Raw genomic sequence first — 22,997 nt, 5'->3', positions numbered from 1 at the left:
TTCAACCTTTCTGTTGGCGTAATCATGACATTTGCGTCAACTAGACAGGCGAGAAACGCTCTCCGCCCAAAGTATTGAAACAGCGCGGTCAGTCTATTAGTCTTGGGCGTACTCTGTCATATGATGATGGCTTTCTGGTAGAGAGTCTACGGCAGGGGGTCACCAAGTCCGGTCCTCCAGGGCCCCTATCTAGCCTGATTCAACACACCTGATTCAAATCATCAGGCTTTTCTAGAGCTTGCCGCTCATTTGAATCAGGTGTGTTGAAGTAGGGCTGCACCTAAAACAGGCTGGATAGGAGCTCTTGAGGACCAGACTTGGTGACCTTTGCTCTCCGGGATGGTACTTCTCCAACTTGCTCGCCTAAAATTGACTCAGCTTGCATCCGATGCCGGTGGGGAACCTCTCGGACCGACTTGGGTGAGTATATTACATAAGCGGGAGCAGGGCAGGTAAAAGATCAGGACGCAGCGGTGTGGTGGCCTGATCCCATTAGAGGTTTAATTTCATGAGCTTTCTTTAGTCTCGCTCCAGGACCTAAGAGGGTTAAGAGCGTTCACCATCGCTCATGTGCGGCCAATCCAGCATCCGCCATGGAGATCTAACTTCTTTAGCGTTTTCTTCCAGAAAGAGACTCGATCATCGAGCCCCGGTCCGGCAGTTTGACACGCGGCGAGTCACTGTGAATGCAGACCCCGTGAAATCATCAAGCTCAACCGGCGCAGACGAGAGACTCTTTCAGACAAAGACTCTCCTTGTTGTTGTCACTGCATTTGGACGGACGGACGATGGGCAATCACGGCTCCAACCTGGACGACATCCTGGCCGAGGACATGCACCACTGGTACAACAAATTCATGCGGGATTCACCGTCGGGTCTCATCACGCTGTTCGAGCTGAAGACCATCCTGGGCCTGAAGGGTATGACTGAGAACGCCAACAGCTACGTGGACCAGGTCTTCTTCACCTTCGACATGGATGGGGTGAGCCGATCCCGTTTGAACTTGGCCACATCCAGTCTGGCCGTGTATTAAGTGGCAAAGGCGATGAAGAAGCAGGATGGCGGTGGCGGTGGTCGACACTTGTGTCACACTTTTTCTCCGTGCAGGATGGCTACATCGACTTTGTGGAATACATTGCTGCCATCAGTCTGATGCTGAAGGGGGAAATCAACCAGAAGCTCAAGTGGTACTTCAAACTCTTTGACCAGGACGGCAATGGAAAAATCGACAAGGAGGAGTTGGAGACTATCTTTTCGGTAATTAGATGAGATGAGCGAGTCCTTTATTAGTCCCACGCGGAGAAAGTCCCAGTTGCGGTGCGAGAACTGAACTCTTGATGTGGATTTACTTGCCATCTTCTTCCTTTGGTTCTTTCTTTGCAGAGTCATGCAAGCAGGAATCAATCTGCTGGAAAAAACAAACACACTGAGGCCTACTTGTGAACAACAAAACATGATTTTTATTTCAGACCAAACTTCAAACTGGGAGATATGTGTTTTTTGTCCAACAGACTGGACTGATTTCGATTTGGTGTTTAAAATAGCAAAATGTCGTGACTGCGTCAATATTTTACCTTGACCGTCCTTTAACTAGGAAAACCTCACAGCTTGTGCCGTTTGCCGGACGCTGTCCAAAGAAATACATTCTGTTTATTTTGGGGGTGGGGAATTCAAGAGTAGCCTGTGCAAGAACTTGACTTCCTGACTCATTCATTCCAATCTTTGTGAAGGCTAGCGGATTAAGTGGGAAGTCTGACCTATGCTAATCTGCGGAATCAGATCAACGCACCAGAAACAGGGACCACTGAACCTGACCTAATTTTGTCGCTTGGGAGTTAACCTATACATTTGTACAAGAACCAAAAAGATTGTAGATGAGCAGAAAAACATTCGAGGTTAATGAAAAACTTTGGACTGACAGCTTGTGGCAACCAGAAAACTGAACTGTGATGGCTACCATTAACTACTATGTCTCCCCCTACAGGCCATCCAGGACATAACCCGAAACAGAGAAATTGACCCCGAGGAGATTGTCACGCTCATATTTGAAAGAATTGACGTGAAGGGGGAAGGTAAAGCATGCTAGAAAAAAAGAAAGAAAAATATCCTTGATGTTTGTTAGGCTACGATGCTCAGAAAATACTAAGCTAATGCATCCACGCAGGTGAGTTGACCCTGGAGGAGTTCATCGAGGGTGCCAAAGACCACGAAGACATCATGGATATGCTGAAGAACCTGATGGACTTGACGCCCGTGTTGATGATCATCGTGGAGGGCATAAGGCCATGAGGGGCAAAGCTGACCGATAAAACAAAGACAAAAACTGTGGGGAAAAGTTGCTTGACGCCCCCCCTCCCCGGAGACATGTCTGCGATGGACCGACTGTCGTCTCTGGTGATCAGGTGGACAGAAAAACTCGCTCCCAACACCTCGATTCCTCGACATTTGCGTTAAAGTCGCTCCTTGCCAGTTAAAGTTTACTGTAAAATCAGAAGGGAAGAGACTGAAACATTGAACTCCAAAATGTCCAACAACACCGCAGAATATCATTGTCTCCTAGCAATGAAAATGAACTATTGTGCCTAACACTACCATAGAAGCTCTCTTTATTACATGAACATAGTTGAGCTCAATAATAATGCATCAAAGCGTCATTCATTAGCTGATTTCTGCTGACGGGTGGCTAAGCGTTTTATCTTGCTCTTCAAGTATCTTTAGTGACACCCTCGTGTAATGCATGTTGGGAGTCTGCTCTGGCTCAGTCACATTTTGCTGTGATCTTCTTAAAAGAAGCTTAATCCCACTGACTTGTAACGGAGATCATTCGAAGCTCCATCCAACAAGGCTCCTTCCTGTCTGTTTTGAATCATTTTTAGGAAACCCAAGCAACAGTACTGCTCACTTGTTGTGTAAATGCTGTATGCACATTTTCTAGTTTTTCAAATAAAAGCCTTACTCTTGTGTGGTCATTTTTTAGCCTTTCTATACAGTCATAGTTTTCAAATTAAAGCCCGACTATGCAGTCATTTTTAAAACCTTACTTGACATGAGTTTGGGTTAGGAGAGAAGAGTTCTAGTCGTGCTGAGTTGGTGTGACCGCGCACAGCATGTGGCCCCTTACGTGAGTCAAGAGAACAATGCGTATCTGCGACTGAAAGCGGGGCATGTTCTGGAAGTGTGGTCCCGGCCCATTCCGAGGGGTCTGGAGCCCCGCCGCGGCTGCTCCTGCCTTCCTTATGTAACACAATCTCCTGTCATGGAAGAAACAATGTGGGGTCACTATGGTGTGGTCAGTTCTACATAAAGCAATATATCCCATAGCACAGTGGTCCCCAACCACACCACCACAGACTGGATTACTGTCAGACAATATTTTCACAGACCGGTGTTTGACGTCACGATTTTTGTGAAGAAAACTTCTAAAAACAATTCTAGAAAATCGAAAGTCAAAAGTAATGACAGGCTGCACATTGTTTATGTATGTTTTCTTGGCAAAAATTGTCTGAGTTGAACGACAATTCCATTTCCGTAAAACAGACTAACCACAATCCTAAACGTCATTGTTGCGGAGCCTGAGGACTGTATAGGTGGTTGGCTCGGAATGTTCTGCTCTTCGCCCCAGAGAATAATAGAATGCACCTCGCCTTGATGTTGTTGGATTTTGTCCACAATTTAGGGAGCGCGCTATCTGCGCCTCACGGCAAAAGCCATTGCCAATCACCTGTTATCCAATTTACTCACTGCGTGCTCGTTTGATTTCTTCAGATTTAGGAAAATGCTAAGACACTGAAGCACAAATTAGACTTACACAGGTTGGTTGAGTTCAATCACAATTCTTGTTCAGACAGTTCTGTTTTCAGGAAAGTACAATACAGCACTGGGCCCTTCAAGAGCGGAAAGTCTCCATTCAGAAAAGGCAACGTTCAAGGTTCTTTGGTTAGCTTATATCAGCTGCACATGCCAGTGTGGGCCGAGTTTGATGGGTGATGAGTCTTTGGGGTGGGGCAAGTTCGCCATGGGAGCGGATGCTGGTTATGGGCGATTCGGTGTGTGTGGGGGCTGTTGTCTTCCATCCCGTCTTTCGGCCTTGGCGATCATCTTTGGCCGAGTCCTTGGCTGGCTCCCTCTGGCACCTGCTGGTTTTATCTCCACGTGACCTTCCTGTGAAAATTCTTCTCCAATCTTGGACATACACTGTCGTACCTCATTCTTTCAATTTTGTCATTTTGTACGAAATTATGTTAGCCTTTGGCTGTGACATCATTAATCTATTGCTGTTCTTTTGATACTTAATGTCTTTGCTTATTCTTGGTTTAATCATGCTTCCAACCGTATCTTTTCTTTGTTAGGCAAAATAATTCCCTCTGTGCAGAGTGTTCAGTAGTAATCAAAAACTGGCGTCTAGCATTAGTCAAAACATAAGATACAATCAAGTACTGAACGGTCAAGACGACTCTGGCCGTGTCCATGATTTAGAGAAAAAACATCAGGCATGCATTACACAGTTCCTTAAGGGTCATTAAGCTATTTAGGCAATATATCAAAAGTCATTTGTTATTTCAAAGTGCTCAGAAATATATATCAGATCATAAAGTTATAAAAACCTTTCTCATTACCATTTATCAAAAATGTCTAGTTATGTCTTCTTTATTGATTTGGTGTGTAGGTATAATTATATGCTTAAAGTGTTTCTTTTATTGATTTAATATGTGAATATACTTTTCTGCTTATGTACTTTATTCAATGAGGTTTGAGCATATCTGTTTTTGTAGCTAGGTAGGACTTTTTGTATTTCGACCCCATTCCTTCAATGTCTATTCATATGTAAATGAGGTACGGGTCATAAAATTTTATGACCTTTTTATGATTTGTTATGTTATCATAAATCACCCCCTTTTGGATTGGGGAGGGGTATATGCTCCAGTCTGGCGGGCGTCAAGATGGCGCCAGTCGTGACGGCGCCGTCTTTGGCTGTCGCCATTTTGGTTTGCTGGCCCCATTTTTGGATGTGGACATGTATGGGCATGTATTTTTGTGAATCAAACCAGATGCAGCACCTGAGCCAGTGCGTTTAGGGAGGAAGGGGAGAGTTTTGTTGAGAAAAAGAAGGGGAGGGGTGTTTGTGTCAGCATGGGGGGGTGTTTTGTTGAGAAAAACGCATCTGAAAGACAAAAAAATCAAGGTGTTGTCGCATGTAATTTGACAAACAATAGTAGAGTCAACGTTATTGGTGCCAAAGTTATCTGAAAGAGAAAAAATCAAGGTGTTTGACATACAATAGTTTAGGGCAGGGGTGGGCAAACCTTTTGACTTGCGGGCCGAAGTGGGTTCTAAATTTGGACCGGAGGGCCGAACCAGGAGTAGATGGATGTAGTGTTTGTGTGAAGTAATATAGACGACCTGTAAAGGTCATTGCATAAAAGGTTTTGGCCTTTAGTAGGTAGTAAAGTATGGATATTCAAAAAAGGTTTTTTGAAAACAAATGCATTTATTAACAGCATTAAAAAAAAGAAAATTCACCAAAAAACTGCTATCAGTGATTCTCATAAAATACGACACTGTTATTATGAATAACAGTCTCCATCACTTCAGTGCCTGCAGGTCAGATTAATGAAAGATGTTTATCTTATGAGATCACATCAAACGGCAAACATTACGACCAAATATATCATCTTGAAGAATCGGTGAAAGCATACATCCAAATAAAGTAATCAAAACGGCAACATGGTGAGGGGTATCTGAAAATCAGAGCAGAATTTTAACTCACAAACACCTGGTAACAGAGGTGAGGAAACGGGAAACACTTCCTCAAAGTAAGCCTTAAGAACTTTACAGGTTAAGATTAGTCGCAAACAGGTGGTGCATCAATGTCCTTGAGCATCCTGCATTGTTTGAAAATGAGAATGGTCACTAGTTTCAATCCCTGCTATTTGTACAAATCATATTCAAAATGCATTTTTTGCAACAAACTTGAGAGCCTCCCCTTCATTTTCAGTGGGAACAGTGTTGTTGGTCTCCCTTTTTTTGCTAGTGCGTCATAGTCTGGAGTAAAATGTGTTGTGGCAATTCTTAGGAGATATCCGAGGTGTTGGTCCGTTTACCTAGATCTGTGACGGGTTGATGTTGATGTTCATGTGGCTGAACGTCACGCCGCATACGTCAAGCCAAATTGTCCACTCTTTTTTAAACACTCGGCACTCAGTGTCCACCTTGCTTTTCCTTGGACGATTCATTTTAATGGAAGGATTCCAGTGGAAAGTTTGTGGGTGGCTTTTGCGTAAAACTGTGTCTGAAAGCTCAGCGCGCGAATTACAAGAATGCTGTCGTCACAGCCCACGCTCTAAATTCGGCACTGATACAAATAGAGCGCGAGTGCGCCGTGTCCGTACTACTGAGTACGTACACGCACTTGTGAGTGTGCACCGAGCTTTCTGACACGGCTTCCGGTAGTAAATGCGCAGGCGAGCGGTTCCCCATCTACTGGGGAAACGCAGTCATTGCAGGCAAAACGACCCAAAAAAATGTTTAATGATACAATTTATTCAGGGTTGGCGGGCCGGATTAAACGGTCCCGTGGGCCGGATGTGGCCCGCGGGCCGTAGTTTGCCCATACCTGGTTTAGGGGATCAAGGGGTGTGTTTTGTTGAGAAAAAGACATCTAAAGGAGAAAAAAATCAAGGTGTTGTCGCATGTAATTTGACAAACAATAGCAGAGTCAACGTTATTGGTGTCAAAGTTATCGGAAAGAGAAAACATTAAGGTGTTTGACATACAATAGTTTAGAGCAGGGGTGTCAAACTCATTTTGGTCTGGGGGCCGCATACAACTTAATTGGATCTCAAGGGGGCCAGACCAGTAAACTCATTCCAAAATTACATAGAACTAACAATAAGTCCACTTTTTTTCTTTGTATTAGTGCAAAGAAGAAGACATAAATTATAAAAATCTTTATATGAAATGAATTGTCCCTTTTACTAAATATATTATGAACAACCTAAGAGTTTTTAAGAAAAGTATGTGCAATATAAACAACACTTTTACTCACTTTAACATTTATTCAAGTGCATTATGCATAAAAATTGATCATTGTACAATGTTGCAAAACATCTATTCGCAGTTTTGTGGAACTTAAAAACACTGTCCTGCATGTTAAACTACATCAAACACATACAAATTTAGAAATTATTTAAACTTATCTAAATTATGTATTATTTATTTCCACATCTGGGAAGCAATTCTGAACACATGAACTGACTCCACACACTTGAAATCTTAAGTGGCAGTTCTTTTAAACAGACATTTGATGAAGTAAATTTTCCTATTCCTTGTTAATGCATAAAATGTATACATGTACAAAAAACTCACAACATATATGGCATGCATAAGAAATAATGCAAAGAAAACTGACTAACACTGACTTTTCCAGCAATTACAACAGCAAATATTCAGAGCTGTTTATTTTTATAGTGCAATGTTGAAAGCAGCATTCCATAGGATTTAGTCTTGCTCAATATTTGCCCCTGAAACTTGGCATCTTTTAGCCTGCACAAGTCCATCAATGTCAGGCATCATATCCTGAGAAGCAGCCAGTTTCAGAATCTCATTTAAGTGCTTATGTGTGAGCTTTGAGCGAAGCTTTGTTTTATTAATGTTCATTACTGAGAAGACCTGCTCACAAATGTAGGTAGTCCCAAACATGGACAAAATTTTTGCAGCCAGTGCTGTCAATTTAGGATAGCCTGGTAGGAGATACTTGTAAAATGTGTCCAAGCCCACAGAAGCAAATTTGTCCTTCAATTCTACATCACACTGCAAATCAATGATTTCAAGTTGCATTTCAACAGGCACATCAGAAGCTCTGACTGTGAATGGTGAGCGAAAAATTGCAAATTCTGTCTCAAGTTCGCTAAAGACCTGAAATCGCTTCTGAAACTCCCTCAGCAACCCTGAAATCTTGTCTTTGTACTGCGTCACTTCAGGATTAACGCTTGCAGCGCACACATCTCTGAGACAGGGAAAATGAGCAGGGTCACCACTTGCCATCTGCGTCTCCCATAACGCGAGCTTCAACTTGAATGCACATATGCTGTCATAATACTGTGTTACAATTTTTTTGCGTCCTTGCAACATTTTGTTCAGATTATTCAAGTGCTCTGTAATATCAACCATAAATGCAAGGTCCTGCAGCCAAAGTGGGCAAGTCAATTCCTTAACAGGTTTTCCTTTTTTCTCCATGAATTGTCCGATTTCCCCACGTAGATCAAAGAAGCGCTTCAGCACAGCACCTCTGCTTAATCATCTTACTTCAGTGTGGTATGGCAGACCATGGGTAATGTTACAGCCACTGAGAAAGTTGTCAAACTGACGATGATTGAGACCTCTGGCTCGGATGAAATTAACAGTTCGGACAATCACCTCCATGACGTGATCCATTTTTAGCGACTTGCAACATAATGCCTCCTGATGCAAAATGCAATGAAATGTCCAAAAATCACCTCTTCCATTTGCGGCTTGTACTTTCTCTCTGAACTTTGTCACAACACCTGCTTTTTTCCCGATCATTGACGGCGCACCATCAGTAGCCAGGCTTACGGCGCAGGACCAGTCCGCCCCGACTCTGTCCAGCGCTCCAACAACGGAGCGGAAAATGTCATCAGCTGTTGTGGTGTCGGTCATAGGCACCAACTCGAGAAACTCTTCTGTGACAGTCAAAGTCTCGTCAACTCCACAAATGAATATGGCCAGTTGAGCAACGTCCGTAATATCAGTACTCTCATCAATTGCAATGGAAAATGCCAGAAATGACTCCCCTTTGCGTTTCAGTTGGCTGTCCAAGTCTGCCGATAGTTCCGAAATCCTGTCTGCCACGGTATTTCTCGTCAAGCTAATATTGGCAAACGCTTGTTGCTTCTCAGGACACACGATTTCGGCAGCCTTCAGCATACAGTTTTTGACGAACTCCCCGTCACAGTACAGCTTTGACGCTAGTGCTATTTGGCTAGCAATTACGTAGCTGGCCTTCACCGCAGCATCACTGACCTCTCGGCTCCGGGTGAAAACAGATTGCTGTTTCCTCAGACCCACCAGCATTTCATTTACATTTTGTTTTCTCAGTTCTCCGTGCAAGCTGTTGTATTTTCATCCATGCTGAGTTTCATAGTGGCGCCGAATATTGTATTCCTTAAGCACCGAAACTTGCTGCATGCACACCAGGCACACGGGTTTCCCATTCACCTCCGTGAACATATAGGAAGAGGTCCATTTTTCTTGAAAAATCCGACACTCTGTGTCCACTTTTCTCTTTTTTGACAAAGACATTTCACTGAAGAGGGTGCCAGTGTCAACAGAAATAGCGGGTAAAGCGATAGAACTGACTAAAAAAGCGCCCCCAGCGGACAATATAGGAACTGCAAATTTTAATGAAAACTAAGTTTATTCTTCTCTAATAATGCAGATTTAACCTGCGGGCCAGACTGAACCCACCGGCGGGCCGTACGTTTGACACCCCTGGTTTAGAGGATCAAGGGGAGTTTTGTTGAGAAAATCATTGAAGTGTCGTCAGCATGGTGCCAAAGTTATCTGATGAGGTAGAGCCTTTGGTGCGTCATCAGTATGCGGCCAAAGTTATCTGATTTCTCGCGACACGTGATCCCATAGGCGTGGTCTTATCCCCGTCGAATTTGAAGTTGGTTTAGTGTGAATGACCAACGCTCATTTTGAGAAGACAAGCCATCGCTCTGAGCAACGGAGTTGAAGCGCGTCAAAAGCTGTTTCGAGATGGTTAAAGGTAAGTCATGTTACTACTTTGTCGCCGTAATAATAATGATAATAATAATAATAATAATAAATAATAATAATAATACACTGCGGTTATTTATAAAACAAGATGTAATGTTTATGTAATGTTTGTAGACATCATCGTTCATGCCGATGTCCACGCATCTTCTGACGACGACTTTAGCGACGTTTACCTAACACAATCAGACTACGGTGAGTCAATCGTTCATCTAATGTAGTCAACCACCGTGCAAAAATGTAGTATACTATGATTTCGAAACCTATGTAGACGTAGGTGGTTTACACAAACCTTTTCTCATCTGTTGCAAATCAAATAGACTGACGAAACAGTGGTTTGGCACAGATTGTGTTGACGAATTTCTCAGATTTTCTCGAAACCCTCGGTTTAAACAAACTACGTTTATTGCACATAACGCGAGAGGTTTTGATTCATACATACTGATAAGGAGAATGCTTGAATTAGGTCTCAAACTTGACATTCTGATGCAAAGGAGTAAAGTTCTATCATTTGTCGATTTAGACACAAAATCTCGATTCATAGACTCTCTCTCAGTCTTGACGATGCCTCTAAGTGCGATGCCTAAGGCCCTGGGGTTTGAAGACAAATCAAAGGGTTACTTCCCACACAAATTCAACTCTTTAGAGCATCTAAACTACGTAGGGTCTCACCCTGACCCCACGTACTACGATATCGAGTGAATGTCACCCTCTCAACGAGCAAAGTTTGACGAATGGTATGCCAAAGAAGCTAACAATGTGTTTAATTTTGCTAAACAGGCGATAACCTACTGCGAAAATGATGTTGACCTGTTAATGCAGGGGTGTGAGAAATTCAGGAGCGAGTTTTTTGAGGCCACAGGAATAGACCCATTCAACGCTGTGACAATAGCCTCTGCGTGCATGAAAGTTTTTCGCACTAATTTTCTAACCCCTCAAACACTAGCCATTACACCTTCAGACAACTATATGCGTCACCACAAAGCTTTTTCGCATGACTCTATTCAGTACATGCAATGGATCATGCACAGCCAAAATATCCAAATTAGACATGCATTGAACGGGGGTGAAGTTAGGATAGATAACTGCATGGTAGACGGCTATTCTGAAATTGGGGGCGTAAAAATAGTGTTTGAGTATTTTGGGTGTTATCACCATGGCTGCGCAGAATGCTACGACCTCTCTAAAATATGCCCGACAACAAAACGCCCTTTTCAGGAGAGGTTTGATAACACCCAAAAGAAAATTTAGGACCTACATCTTAAACATGATGTGCACTTTGTAATTATGTGGGAGCATGAATGGTTGCAAATGAAAAAGTTGAACATAGAGGTGACGGCATTCCTGAGAAAAACCAAATTCCCTCCACCGCTCAAACCGAGGCAGGCTCTTTTTGGGGGCAGAACAAACCCATTCGTTTTAAGATACATGGCAGAGCCTAACGAGCGTGTGTTTTTATGTTGATGTGACGTCATTATACCCTTTCATCAACAGTACAGGCACCTACCCTATCGGTCATCGATTATCCACGGTGATTTTAAAGACCCCAGGTCGTATTTCGGTTTCATCAGCGCCACAGTCAACCCACCCCGTGGTTTGTATTTTCCTGTTTTACCCTTCAAAACAGCTAAAGGTAAACTCGTCTTCACACTGTGTCGTACATGCGCTGAGTGTAACAACCAGCAGACGGCGTGTACACATAATGATGAGCAAAGATCGTTGACAGGTGTTTGGACAACCCCTGAATTTGTTAAGGCACTTGATCTCGGCTACACGGTTGCAGATATTACCAAAGTATGGCATTACACAAGAACGAGCGACACAATTTTCCATGATTACATGCGAACATTTCTAAAAGGTAAACAGGAATCTTAGGGTTATCCGGCGCACGTGGTCAACCAGGCTGATAGAGAAAGATACATAGAAAGGTACGCCATTCATCAGGGTATCCAACTAGACCCTTCCAAAATTGCTATAAACCCGGGCAAAAGACAAGTGTCAAAACTCTGTCTTAACAATCTATGGGGAAAACTCGCGCAGCGTGAGAACATGACAAACACAAAAATTGTGACAAAATATGAGGATTTTTTTGAACTTCTGTTTTCAGGTCTGTACGATGTGAAATTCTTCCATTTTATCAGTGAAAAGATTTCAATTGTGCAGTATTGTTTCAACATAAACAATGAGATACCCGCCTCAAAAACATCAAACGTGGCTGCAGCATGTTTCACAACAGCCTATGCACGCCTAAAAATGTACAGCTATTTAGAAATTTTACAGAGGCGTGTCCTTTACACCGATACAGACAGCGTCGTGTACACGGTGAAACCGGGTGAAAGTGTTCTCCCTCTAGGGGATTATCTGGATGATTTGACAGATAAGATTTCGAATGACAGCATTTTAGAATTTGTCTCAGCTGGGCCGAAAACATACGCTTACAAAACACGAGGATCATCTCAGACGGTCATGAAAGTGAAGGGGATCACGCAGACTCACGAAAGCGGTCAGAGCACCAATCTCGATAGCATGCTCAATTTGATTCAAGGGTACATCGACACAACAGGTGCAACCTCAGATGTGCTATACGCTCCTCAACATAAATAATACACGCAGTGTTGACCGCAGGTGTCTGTCAGCTCGTGTTGCAGCTGGCCGTTTTGGTATTCTATCCGTTTAGAATGCTTCTTCAAAAATCTGTATATACTTGACGGGTAATATGGACTGTCCGGTGGCAGACCAAAAGGGTCAAAGAATGTGACTGAACCGTCCGATTCTAAAGTCAAAGCGAGCCAATGCTCCCCGGGGAGATGTCTCGGGTGCGTGTTTACGATGAAATATTTTGGGGGCGTGTCTCTGACGTCAGCTAACTTGTCCGTTGCGAAAACGCCTCCAAATAACGCTCTCTGCATCCGAGTCATAATCAAGTCCAATTCACGACCGTCCATGGCGTTAATAATAGTCCATCAATACTTAACTCTTGGCGTTAATCTCAATAAGGGAATCGTATGCCGCGTATACAATAAGAGTTGCTGTGTGTGGTAGCAGCGTACGGAAATGCAAATCTAGTCTTAAAACACCGTTATTCACGGGTGACAAAGCCCCAGAATCATTGGCCTGACTTAAATTGAAAACAAAAAGTGAGTAGCCTTGACTAAAATCCTGTTGATCGATACAAAGAGGTAGATCTTTCAAAAAACGCCCTGTTTCTGTGTATAGATTATGAAATTCACGTGTACATATCCCAGCTTCGAAAATGGGCTGAAAAGCTTTGGCAGGTATTTGTTGACCTTCGTGGCTAAGAGCCAAGTACTCTTATGTTATAATGCAAAAAATTAAACGGGTTTAAATTTCTCCGTCCCATGAAACTGTTGTGATTTACTAGGGCTTGAAGGAATGAGGTCGAAATACAAAAAGTCCTGCCTCGCTACAAAAACAGATATGCTCAAACCTCATTGAATAAAGTACATAAGCAGACTCTTGAGTTTTGAGGAATGGAGAAAGTCTTCATATTGATTCTGGTTAATGGATACAACGCGTTACCTTTCTGTAAAGCTGCAGCGTGGCCTATTGCTACGGCCGGTGAGACTGTTACTTTTTTCACAAACAGGGATGCTCCTAGTATTTTGAGACACGAGTCGCTGTCTGGAGCGCTCATGAGACAGAAATCATCAGAAGCTCTCGTTAACTTCAGGCGTAGATCCACATTATTCAATAGATGACGTTCAGAAAAGAAAATATCTCCATGAAGCAGTCCCGTTAGGTGAAATTCACGTGAACCTGCAATCTGCTGCGCGAGACGTACAAAGCCGGCGTTAGCCACGCCCTCTTCCAAAGCGATGGCGTCCATGCGCCCCCTAGTGTCTTTTGCGAACATTTCTGCTGTGAATTGCGACTCCAAAGAATCGTTTGAAAAGTTTAACAACAACTCAATGATGGACCGATAGGCGTGTGTGGCGCTAGATTGTGAGATTAGCCGCCCGCCCAGCGAAACATCTAATTGACTAAAAATTGTGTTTATCGGGAAATTCACGATGCCAACTTGTTCTTGCGGCGGAATATTTGTCCCATCCCTACGCGTCACCTTTAAACGAACATGTAGTAAAGTGTCGGATAAATCAAAATGTTTTGAGCTGTCCCCGGGTATAAAAAATTCTATGGGGCCCTGGTCCACAATTGCGGACAAAGGTAGAAATTCGACATAAGAACTATCTTCTATGGAGAGTTGCGTCAGGGGTGCCGTAAAGATGTCCAAACTTGATAACGTTGCCTCGAGTGATTTAAAATGTAGAAGAGCCATTTTTTAAGAGAAAATATCTGTCTTGCGTCTCCTCCGCCTTTTCTTGACAACTGGTCTGAGATCGGTCGAGCGCCTTTTTCTTTTAACGCTCCTTTTTCTCCGCCCACCAGGATGGAGTCCCGCACGTGACAATACCGCTAGCCCGGAACCTTGTTGATCGGTGTCTTGTTTCCGGTGGATCCTCTCTATGACGCGCCCTGCTACATCCGTTGCTATGTTTTTAGCAGCGGCTTGAAGGTGTTGCTTCGCCAAGTTAAACCCGTTTTTGAACATCGGCACCACGAAGCGGAATAGTTTTCCAAAAATAGACCACAGACCTCACCCATATTGAACGGGGCTTCCTTGGAACCCCTGAAATGACCCCCCTACTTGTGTTTCATAATAATCGACAAAACGATACAGGTCGGGATGCGTTGTTGACGTCATCATTATTTTTTACTATTTCGATCTAAAATGCAGAATGAGAATGACTTTCCCGTATTTAAAATCTATCGGATTGTTCAGGTCTGTTCGCAGGTAAACCGAAATGGTTTCAATATGGCTTCTGCACACATCTAAATAGTAAACAGGATTAAAAGTTTTGTTTATAACGTCGCCGTAATTACCCTCAATAGGAAGAGTCCTGAGCATTGGAGCGTAGGCGTCACCAATTGTCTGATGATGTATGATGTCAGTGTAGACGAACATGAAATATGATCCGGCTCGTCTGTCGGCAGGATGTTGTGCGTTTACGCCTTCCGGTTTGAGCGAGAGCCAATCTTCAGGGTTCATTCCAACAATGTATGCTAGAGGGCTCTTAAACATAATTCTCAAACCTTCATCGCCCGAAAACAAGAACCTCTGTTTATGTTGATCAAATTGGACATCAATCTTTTACTTACTCGCTTTAGTTAATAGAGTTTGAATTCCCAAAGCTAACGATTCATGGTTGCCGTAGACGGCGCCCCGGATTTTAAGCATATGTCGAGTTTCTGAATCATCTTGGAATACGTCCCCTCTGTGAGCAAGAAGCTTCGGCTGTTTGAGATAGAAATTCCGTTTTTTCTCAGGAACGTCAGGGATTGAGTTGATGTATGAAATCTCACATAAACCGACCTCCCATGAACCTTTTAAGTCGATATGTTGCGCTAATTCCACTTTAAATTCTGAGAGACTATTCTCGCTGAAAAGATGCATACTAGCATTTGACGCTAATGTTACGTAGAATTCTCTCTGGCCTTCACCCATCTTGTAATTTTCACAGAATGGCCGTTTTATCGAACGTCAAATGTCTTTAATACTATTTGCGGGTACCCAACTGTCGAATGTGGCCGGCCACCCGACCCAATGCACGAGGAACTTGCGTCTGCCTGACACGGTGCGTGATTTAAGAATTTTCTGTATGCGAAATTTTTTTTGTTTTTTTATTTTTGCTTTTTGTAATTCCGCTTCGTAAAAGCTGCCTTCTATAGGCATACCGTCCAAGTCCAATATTTTATGGACGGGAGGAGCGTGATGGAGACGTTGTGTTATTCTGAATATTTCGTCTGTGTAACTCTGCAAATAACCCTTCTCAAAAACCCCTCTTAATTTGGAAAGCCGCACAGTTTCACCTGGATTGAACCGGAACCTGTCCCCACGGTGGAAAGGATTGTTTGTATACAGGTTGGTGAAAACAATATCTTTATTATCCTCGTTTACGGCATTTGGTGTCATTTTTATACTACTATGAAAACTGTCATTATAGCTGACAATAAAATCCTGAATTACATCGACGTAGCATTGTGTGTTCTTAGCTGTGAAATACCTCCACATGCGCGTCTTCAACGTTTTGTTGAATCGTTTAACGGTTTGCGCTTTTGTATCGGAAGACGTTGCAAAATGTGTAATATTGTGCTGTTTCATTAATTTCTGGAAATGTTTGTTAAAAAATCCCTTCCCTTTGTCTGTTTGGACGCGTAATTGTGTGCCGCTAACTGATAAGACATCTTCAAATGCTTTGGTGACCTGCGTACTTGTTTTAGCTTTCAAAACTCGTACATATGCACGTTTCGAGAAAATATCGATCACGGTTAGTAAATATTTATATCCATCATTGTAGCGTGCTAATGATTGCATATCGCATAAATCTGCTTGAAATTGTCTCATAGGACCTCGAACAAAAACTTTATTTCTAGGAAAAGTTATTCTGGCTGGTTTGTGTAAAGTGTAAGCATCTTGATCGGATAAAAAAGCTTTCACTTTTTTAATGTTAGTGTTTTTACAGCTAACAGCCGCTGTTCTGTGTAGGCGTGCCTCACCCCCGAAACTAGCTGGATTTTTAGCATTATAATAGAGCTTTTCAAGACATCTCTCGCCACCCATTGTCAGGTACGTTCTGATGGATATCAGAGTGTGACGCTGTTAATAAAACAAACAGGTATGACATCTTGTGATTTTTAATTGAATAAACACAGAGAAACAATCATTTTTCTGGTCACAATAGTTTATTACAGAAAAAAAACAAAAATCTACGAGTTCTTAAAAACATTACTAATAAGTAAAAACTGGTATAAAACACATAGCAGTAAAAATAAAAACATGGTAAAAAAAGAAATTCTACAACCCCTAAGGTTTAACATAATGCATGAATGAAGATAACACAGATGGTGTTACTTTGGACCCTATTAGAGTTTTAAACTTCTTTAGCTGCTCTCCGGTTATATCATTCGGCAGCTGGTGTTTGATGCAATCTAGAAACACTGTTAGGATAGTCACCAATTGGGCCCACATTTTTTTCACAATATTTTCCATTGTGTCTTTCCAAACGTTCTAAATAATAGCGCGACTTCGCTGTTACTCAACACAATGTCACAAACTTCTTGTTTGATCATACGGAGCCACGCAAAGATCTTGCACTCATGAGACCTACGTGGAGAATGGCAGTATTGCGAATGTTTATAAGAGATGCTAAGGTTTTAAAATAGAAAAATATTGTCGACAACGTATGGAGGAAGTCAGCATTGTACAACTCAGCCGTCACTGCTTCATAATTCGCGTAGAAATAAAAGCTTCGATCCTCAATAAACAAACATGTATGGTGCATCTGGCTAAGATCATCAAGAGCACATCCGTCACATGTCATTTTAGCATGTTTAATTAAGGCAGCATACAAAAGATGAGCGACCATCAATTTCACGCGTATGTAATCTTCAACCATCAGCCATTTAAGAGGCTCTACCGTCATATTGTGTTCCTCCTGCTGTGCGTTGACTCTCACAGGCGTCGAAGTCACCGTAGGAATGATGCCAACTCATGGTCCATCAGTGGGATGTCTCCAGCTGTGGGCGAGGGGTAATTGGTAACGATTGTGTCGTCCGCCCCCGCAGCCAGCTCTATATACCCCCCAAAATCACCGGGGCACCTCTGTCTCTGCATTGAGCATGAGTCTTATGTCATCGGCTGATGAGCAAGGCAAATCCATGCCATTTTCAGGATAGCGTGCGCATGCGTCGTCAAACAGCTCGACGGCTCGCGACGAGGACCACGGTTTACGCTGCTGCTGCTGCTGTTGCTGCTGCTGCTGTTGCTGCTGTTGCTGCTGCTGCTCCATTGTGATTGCCGAGGTCTCAGGGGTCTCAAACCCATCAAAGGTTGATGACAAAGCTCCATAGAGACAATCGGGCTGCAGATTGTCGAGGCAGACCGGTGACATTCAAAGTCAAAGTCAGCTTTATTCTCAATTTCTCCACATGCCAAAGACACACAAAGAAACCGAAATTTCGTTCCCCCCTATCCCACGGTGACAAGACATGGCCCACAACAGACAAACAAGTAAACAAGTATGACAACAGCGTGCTGAATAAATAACACAACAAATAAATAAATAAGAGGAGCAAAAAAAAAAAAAAAAAAAAGGAGCAAGTGCGCGTACAGCAGACATTCCAGAAAATAGCGCAACAGTGCCGCACGCTACGCAGAAGGGGGTAGCGAGTTCAGGGTCCTAACAGCTTGGAGAAAGAAGCTGTTGGCGAGTCTGGTGGTGCAGGAGCGCAGGCTCCTGTACCTCTTCCTAGAGGGCAGAAGGTCAAACAAAGAGTGAGCTGGGTGACTCACATCTCTCGCAATCGAGGTTGCCTTGCGGGCGAGATGGGAGGTGTAAATGTCCTTCAGGGAGGGGAGCGAAGCACCAATAATCGTACCAGCCGTATTCACTATGCGCTGCAGGGCCTTCAAGTTCTGTTCATTGCAGTTACCACCCCAGACAGCGATGCAACTGGTGAGGACGCTCTCAATGGTGCCACGGTAGAATGTAGACAGGACTGCCTGAGGAGCACATGCGATCGCTCGGGTCGGGAGTAGGCACTGGAAGAATCTCAAACCTTTTCAGCCCTGTCGCTGGCGTTGGTCCCGGTCGTTCAGCCGCCGTGCTTGGCCGTGGTGTCGCTATGAAGGCCGTGTCAGCATCGTCTGTCGCTGCACCAGAGTTGTCAGGGCTGGACCAGAGTGTGATTCCCAGGCCCATGTTCCATAGGTACAAAACTTGGTAAAAGTCGTTTGGCGAGGATTTTTTGAGCCATCTTCTTTCTCTGATGTGTAGACCGAGCTCTTGTGTGTGAAAGAGGAGTCTGCAAGTCCGCTCTTATACATTTTAGATAGTTATGCTAATGACTACAACCCCACCTTTCTGTGACTGTAGGTGAAAAAGGGGGGTTAGGGGGGCGCAGGCTACTGTGCTGAGGATGGGGTGAGGGGCCAGAGGTGGGGAGTTTAAAGTTAATTTTTTTTAGTAAGGGTTAATCTAAAGTCAGTTTACGTTTCACTCCGACAACGTTTGTCCAGACACGGCTCGATAGGAAGAGTCCCGTAATACTCTCACCAAATGCTTGCATTCGTTCATACCACTCGGCCAGTGGTATATTCAGTATTGTTTGGAAAACTCCACATTCACTATTAAACACTTCTAGCGTTAGATACATTACGTCGATTACCTCTCTATCTTCTGTCCCATCAACAGTTTGAGGAGGAACTTTAAGCCGGAAAAAACATCTTCCGCTGGCTGTAATTCTGGAAATCCAAGTTACATTCAGCTCCCCGTCTAATCCGTATCCATTGACAAACTCGGTCAAAACCTCAGGCAGGAGTTGATTTAAAACACCCCAGTCATTTGAGTTCAATGAACCATACGCTCCGGTCTGCACATAGTTGTTGTTTGATCCAGAGCCCTCTTGATTTCTCATAAAGAAAGACAACTCACCAATCTCGTAAAAAAATTTAAATCCCCATAGAGTCTCCGGTGTTAGATGCCAGCTCCGCTCAAGTTTTTCTGTAGGACGTTGTTGCAAACGCTTTAGATGCATTTGTTTCTTCCTAGGTGCGTCTAACAAGCCATCAGGGCTTTTACGGCAAAGATGGATACTGACCGGCGTTTCTGCTATCATGATTTGAGCTTCAGGTTTGCAGTTTAGCATCACACTTTTAGCTTAGCTCTTTTCTGTGAACTAGCAGCACGATACTCTGGCGTAATACACCAACAACAGGTCCAGCCCCTCTCTCAAACCACACCTCTATGTATCACGTGTTTTTAATCAGGATATGTTTTGAACTTAGACAACCTTCATAAAAACAGAGGCCTTCATCTGTCTCCCTCCAAAATTAAACGATTCCAACAGTCTCTCTTTCAGATAACTTTGGCACCATGCTGACCTCCAATCTCTTTCAGAGGATTTCTTCTCCTTTTTCTCTTTCAGATAACTTTGGCACCAATAACGTTGACTCTACTATTGTTTGTCAAATTACATGCGACAACACCTTGATTTTTTTCTCCTTTAGATGTCTTTTTCTCAACAAAACACACCCCTTGATCCCCTAAACTATTGTATGTCAAACACCTTGATTTTTTCTCTTTCAAATAACTTTGGCACCAATAACGTTGACTTTACTATTGTTTGTGAAATTACATGCGACAACACCTTGATTTTTTTCTCTTTCAGATGCGTTTTCTCAACAAAACACTGATACAAACACCCCTCCCCTTCTTTTTCTCAACAAAACTCTCCCCTTCATCCCTAAACGCACTGGCTCAGGTGCTGCATCTGGTTTGATTCACAAAAATACATGCCCATACATGTCCACATCCAAAAATGGCGCCAGCAAACCAAAATGGCGACAGCCAAAGAGAGCGCCGTCACGACTGGCGCCATCTTGACGCCCGCCAGACTGGAGCATATACCCCTCCCCAATCCAAAAGGGGGTGATCCTTATTAATCCTTAATAAACGGACTCTCCACAAATCAATAGCAGTCACCTGCGGTTGCCTTGATGACACACTGTAACATGGAGATGTGGCTAAAGCGTAGCAGCGATGCTGCTGTTGAAAACACGGAGAAACAAGTGAAAAATGAAGGCAAAACCGGAGCCGACGATGTACCGACAGTACATGGAAGACTATTGTTTGATGGGATTTACGTCCACAAGTTGTAACCCACCCAAAACGCTGTGCTTTTTTTGCGGGGAGAAATTAGGCAACGCTAGCATGAAGCCGGCACATCTCCAGCAGCATCTCACCACAAAACACGGATGCCATGTTGGTAAGCCACTGGAGTTCTTCAGGAGGAAAATTTCTGACTTCAAGTCATCCCAAGACACAATGCGAAAAGCCCCCACCACATCACCCAAAGCCCTGAAGGCTTCTTATGCGGTTTCTTTGCTCGTAGCTAAAGCCAAAAAAACGTTCACCATAGCTGAAGAGCTGCTGCTCCCCGCCGCTGTTGTATTGGCCGAAACTATGCTAGACAAAAAAATCTGCGGATACATTAAAAACTGTGCCTTTGTCTAATGACACTGTTTGTCGCAGAATAAACTGAATGGGTGCAGACATTATCGAACAAGTTGTGTGTTAACTTGGCGACTGTTTTTCACTCCAGCTGGATGAATCCAGAGATGTCAGTGGAAACGCACAACTTGTTGCTTTTGTGAGATACATTGAGACTGACGACATTTGTGAACACATACTTTTCTGCAAAAGTCTGGAGGGGAGAACAACCGCAGAGGACATTTTTAATGTCGTTAACTCTGAAAATGGTATCAGCTGGAAATCCTGCAGCAGCGTCTGCACAGATGCGGCTGCATCAATGACGGGCAGTGCGAAAGGGCTCATTGCGTGGATTAAAAAGGAAAATCCCAACATTAAGTGGACTCACTGTGTGATTCACAGGGAAGCGTTAGCGTCCAAGAAAATGAGCCCCGTGTTGCATGATGTTTTGAACGACAGCATCAAAGTGATCAACTTCATCAAGTCAAGGCCACTTAATGCACGTTTGTTCCGCCGCCTCTGTGAAAACATGGGAGCTGAACACACGCAACTCCTCCTGCATACAGAAGTGCGCTGGCTCTCTCTAGGGAAGATACTCAACAGGCTGTTGGAGTTAGGAGCTGAAGTGCACACCTTTCTGGCAGAGCATGGATCCCCATGCCACCTTGTTCGAGAGCGCGGACTGGCTTGCAAAGCTTTGCTATCTGGCAGATATATTCAGCAAACTGAACGAACTGAATGTGTCTCTGCAGGGCAAAGACACCAGCATCCTGAACCTGTATGACAAGGTGGGTGGTTTGCTGGAGAAAAAAGAGCTGTGGAAAAGGGCATGTGGTCAGGAGGATTTCACCTGCTTTCCTCAGGTGGATGCTTTTCTCTCCAATGAAGATGTGGACACAGCTCCAGTGAAGTTAGTCATAGTGGGACATTTGGCTAACTTGATAAAGGGCTTTCATTGCTACTTTGCTGACATGGAGGAGAAATCTGCACAGCTGTATTGGATGAGAAACCAATGTCTGAAGCAAAGAGAAGCAAGCTTCCTGTCACTCACCAGGAAAAACTGATGGAAGTGGCATCTAACCGTGGCCTGCAGATGAAGTTTGGCGCATCCACTCTCACACAGTTTTGGGTGTGTGTGAGGCAGGAGCACCCTGAGCTGGGACAGAAAGCTTTGGAGCAGCTGCTGCCCTTTGCCTCAACATATTTATGTGAGACCTCGTTCTCTGCAATGCAAAGCAAAAAAACAGACTGAGCCTGGAGAAGAACTTGATCACAGCAGTTGCCTCCCTCCCACCAAGAATGACAAAGTGAGGTACAAGCCCATGTTTCTCACTAAAATGTAGTATGAGTGCAAAAGACTCATTCAAGCTTCAAGACTATTCAATGCTTGTTCAATACTTGTCAAATCAAAATCAAATGTTCAATGCAACAATTCAATTTTAAGAGAAAAAAAAAGTTGTTTTTTATCCCAAAAGAGGTCAAGTTAAATTTTTATGAGCAAATCTTTATTTATTATTAAGTTATCAATTTATTTTGTAAACAAGATATTATTGATTTATAATTAAGTTAATTTATTTTGTGAACACATTTTTATCCATCCATCCATCCATCCATCCATCCATCCATCCATCCATCCATCCATCCATCCATCCATCCATCTTCTTCCGCTTATCCGGGGTCCGATCGCAGGGACAGCAGCTTTAGGAGGGACTGCCAGACTTCCCTCTCCCCAGCCACTTCATCCAGCTCATCCCGGGGGATCCCAAGGCGTTCCCAGGCCAGCTGACATAGTCCCTGGGGTCTCCTATCGGTGGGACATGCCCGGAACACCTCCCCAGGGAGGTGTCCAGGAAGCGTCCTGATGAGATGCCCGAGCCCCCTCATCTGGCTCCTCTCAACGTGGCGGAGTAGCGACTCTACTCCGAGTCTCTCCTGGATGACCTGGATGACCGAGCTTCTCACCCTATCTCTAAGGGAGAACCCGGACATCTTGCGGAGAAAACTCATTTCGGCCGCTTGTATCCTGGATCTCGATCTTTCGGTCACGGCCCAGAGCTCGTGACCATAGGTGAGGGTAGGAGCGTAAATCGACCGGTAAATTGAGAGCTTTGCGTTTTGGCTCAGCTCTCTCT

The 22,997-nt window shown here is 43.7% G+C and overlaps 1 protein-coding gene and 1 long non-coding RNA gene across 2 annotated transcripts; both read left to right on the top strand.

Moving 5' to 3' along the window:
* Positions 1-94: 94 nt before the first annotated feature.
* LOC148385930 (guanylyl cyclase-activating protein 1-like) lies at positions 95-2,970 on the top strand. The gene is made up of 5 exons (XM_088397615.1): positions 95-420; positions 628-983; positions 1,109-1,258; positions 1,986-2,073; positions 2,166-2,970. The coding sequence occupies exons 2-5, from the start codon at positions 789-791 to the stop codon at positions 2,288-2,290; spliced, it is 558 nt and encodes a 185-aa protein (XP_088253741.1). The 5' UTR covers positions 95-420; positions 628-788; the 3' UTR covers positions 2,291-2,970.
* A 6,695-nt stretch (positions 2,971-9,665) lies between these two features.
* Positions 9,666-21,198, top strand: LOC148385929 (uncharacterized). The gene is made up of 3 exons (XR_015863252.1): positions 9,666-9,788; positions 9,914-9,991; positions 20,045-21,198. It is a non-coding gene; the product is annotated as an uncharacterized LOC148385929 (long non-coding RNA).
* The last annotated feature ends 1,799 nt before the right edge of the window (positions 21,199-22,997 follow it).

This window comes from Syngnathus floridae, chromosome 15 (genome assembly GCF_059516105.1).
Source record: "Syngnathus floridae isolate MCC-2025c chromosome 15, RoL_Sflo_1.0, whole genome shotgun sequence".
In the NCBI taxonomy this organism is placed as follows: Eukaryota; Metazoa; Chordata; class Actinopteri; order Syngnathiformes; family Syngnathidae; genus Syngnathus; species Syngnathus floridae.
This window is presented reverse-complemented; position numbering and strand designations above follow the sequence as displayed.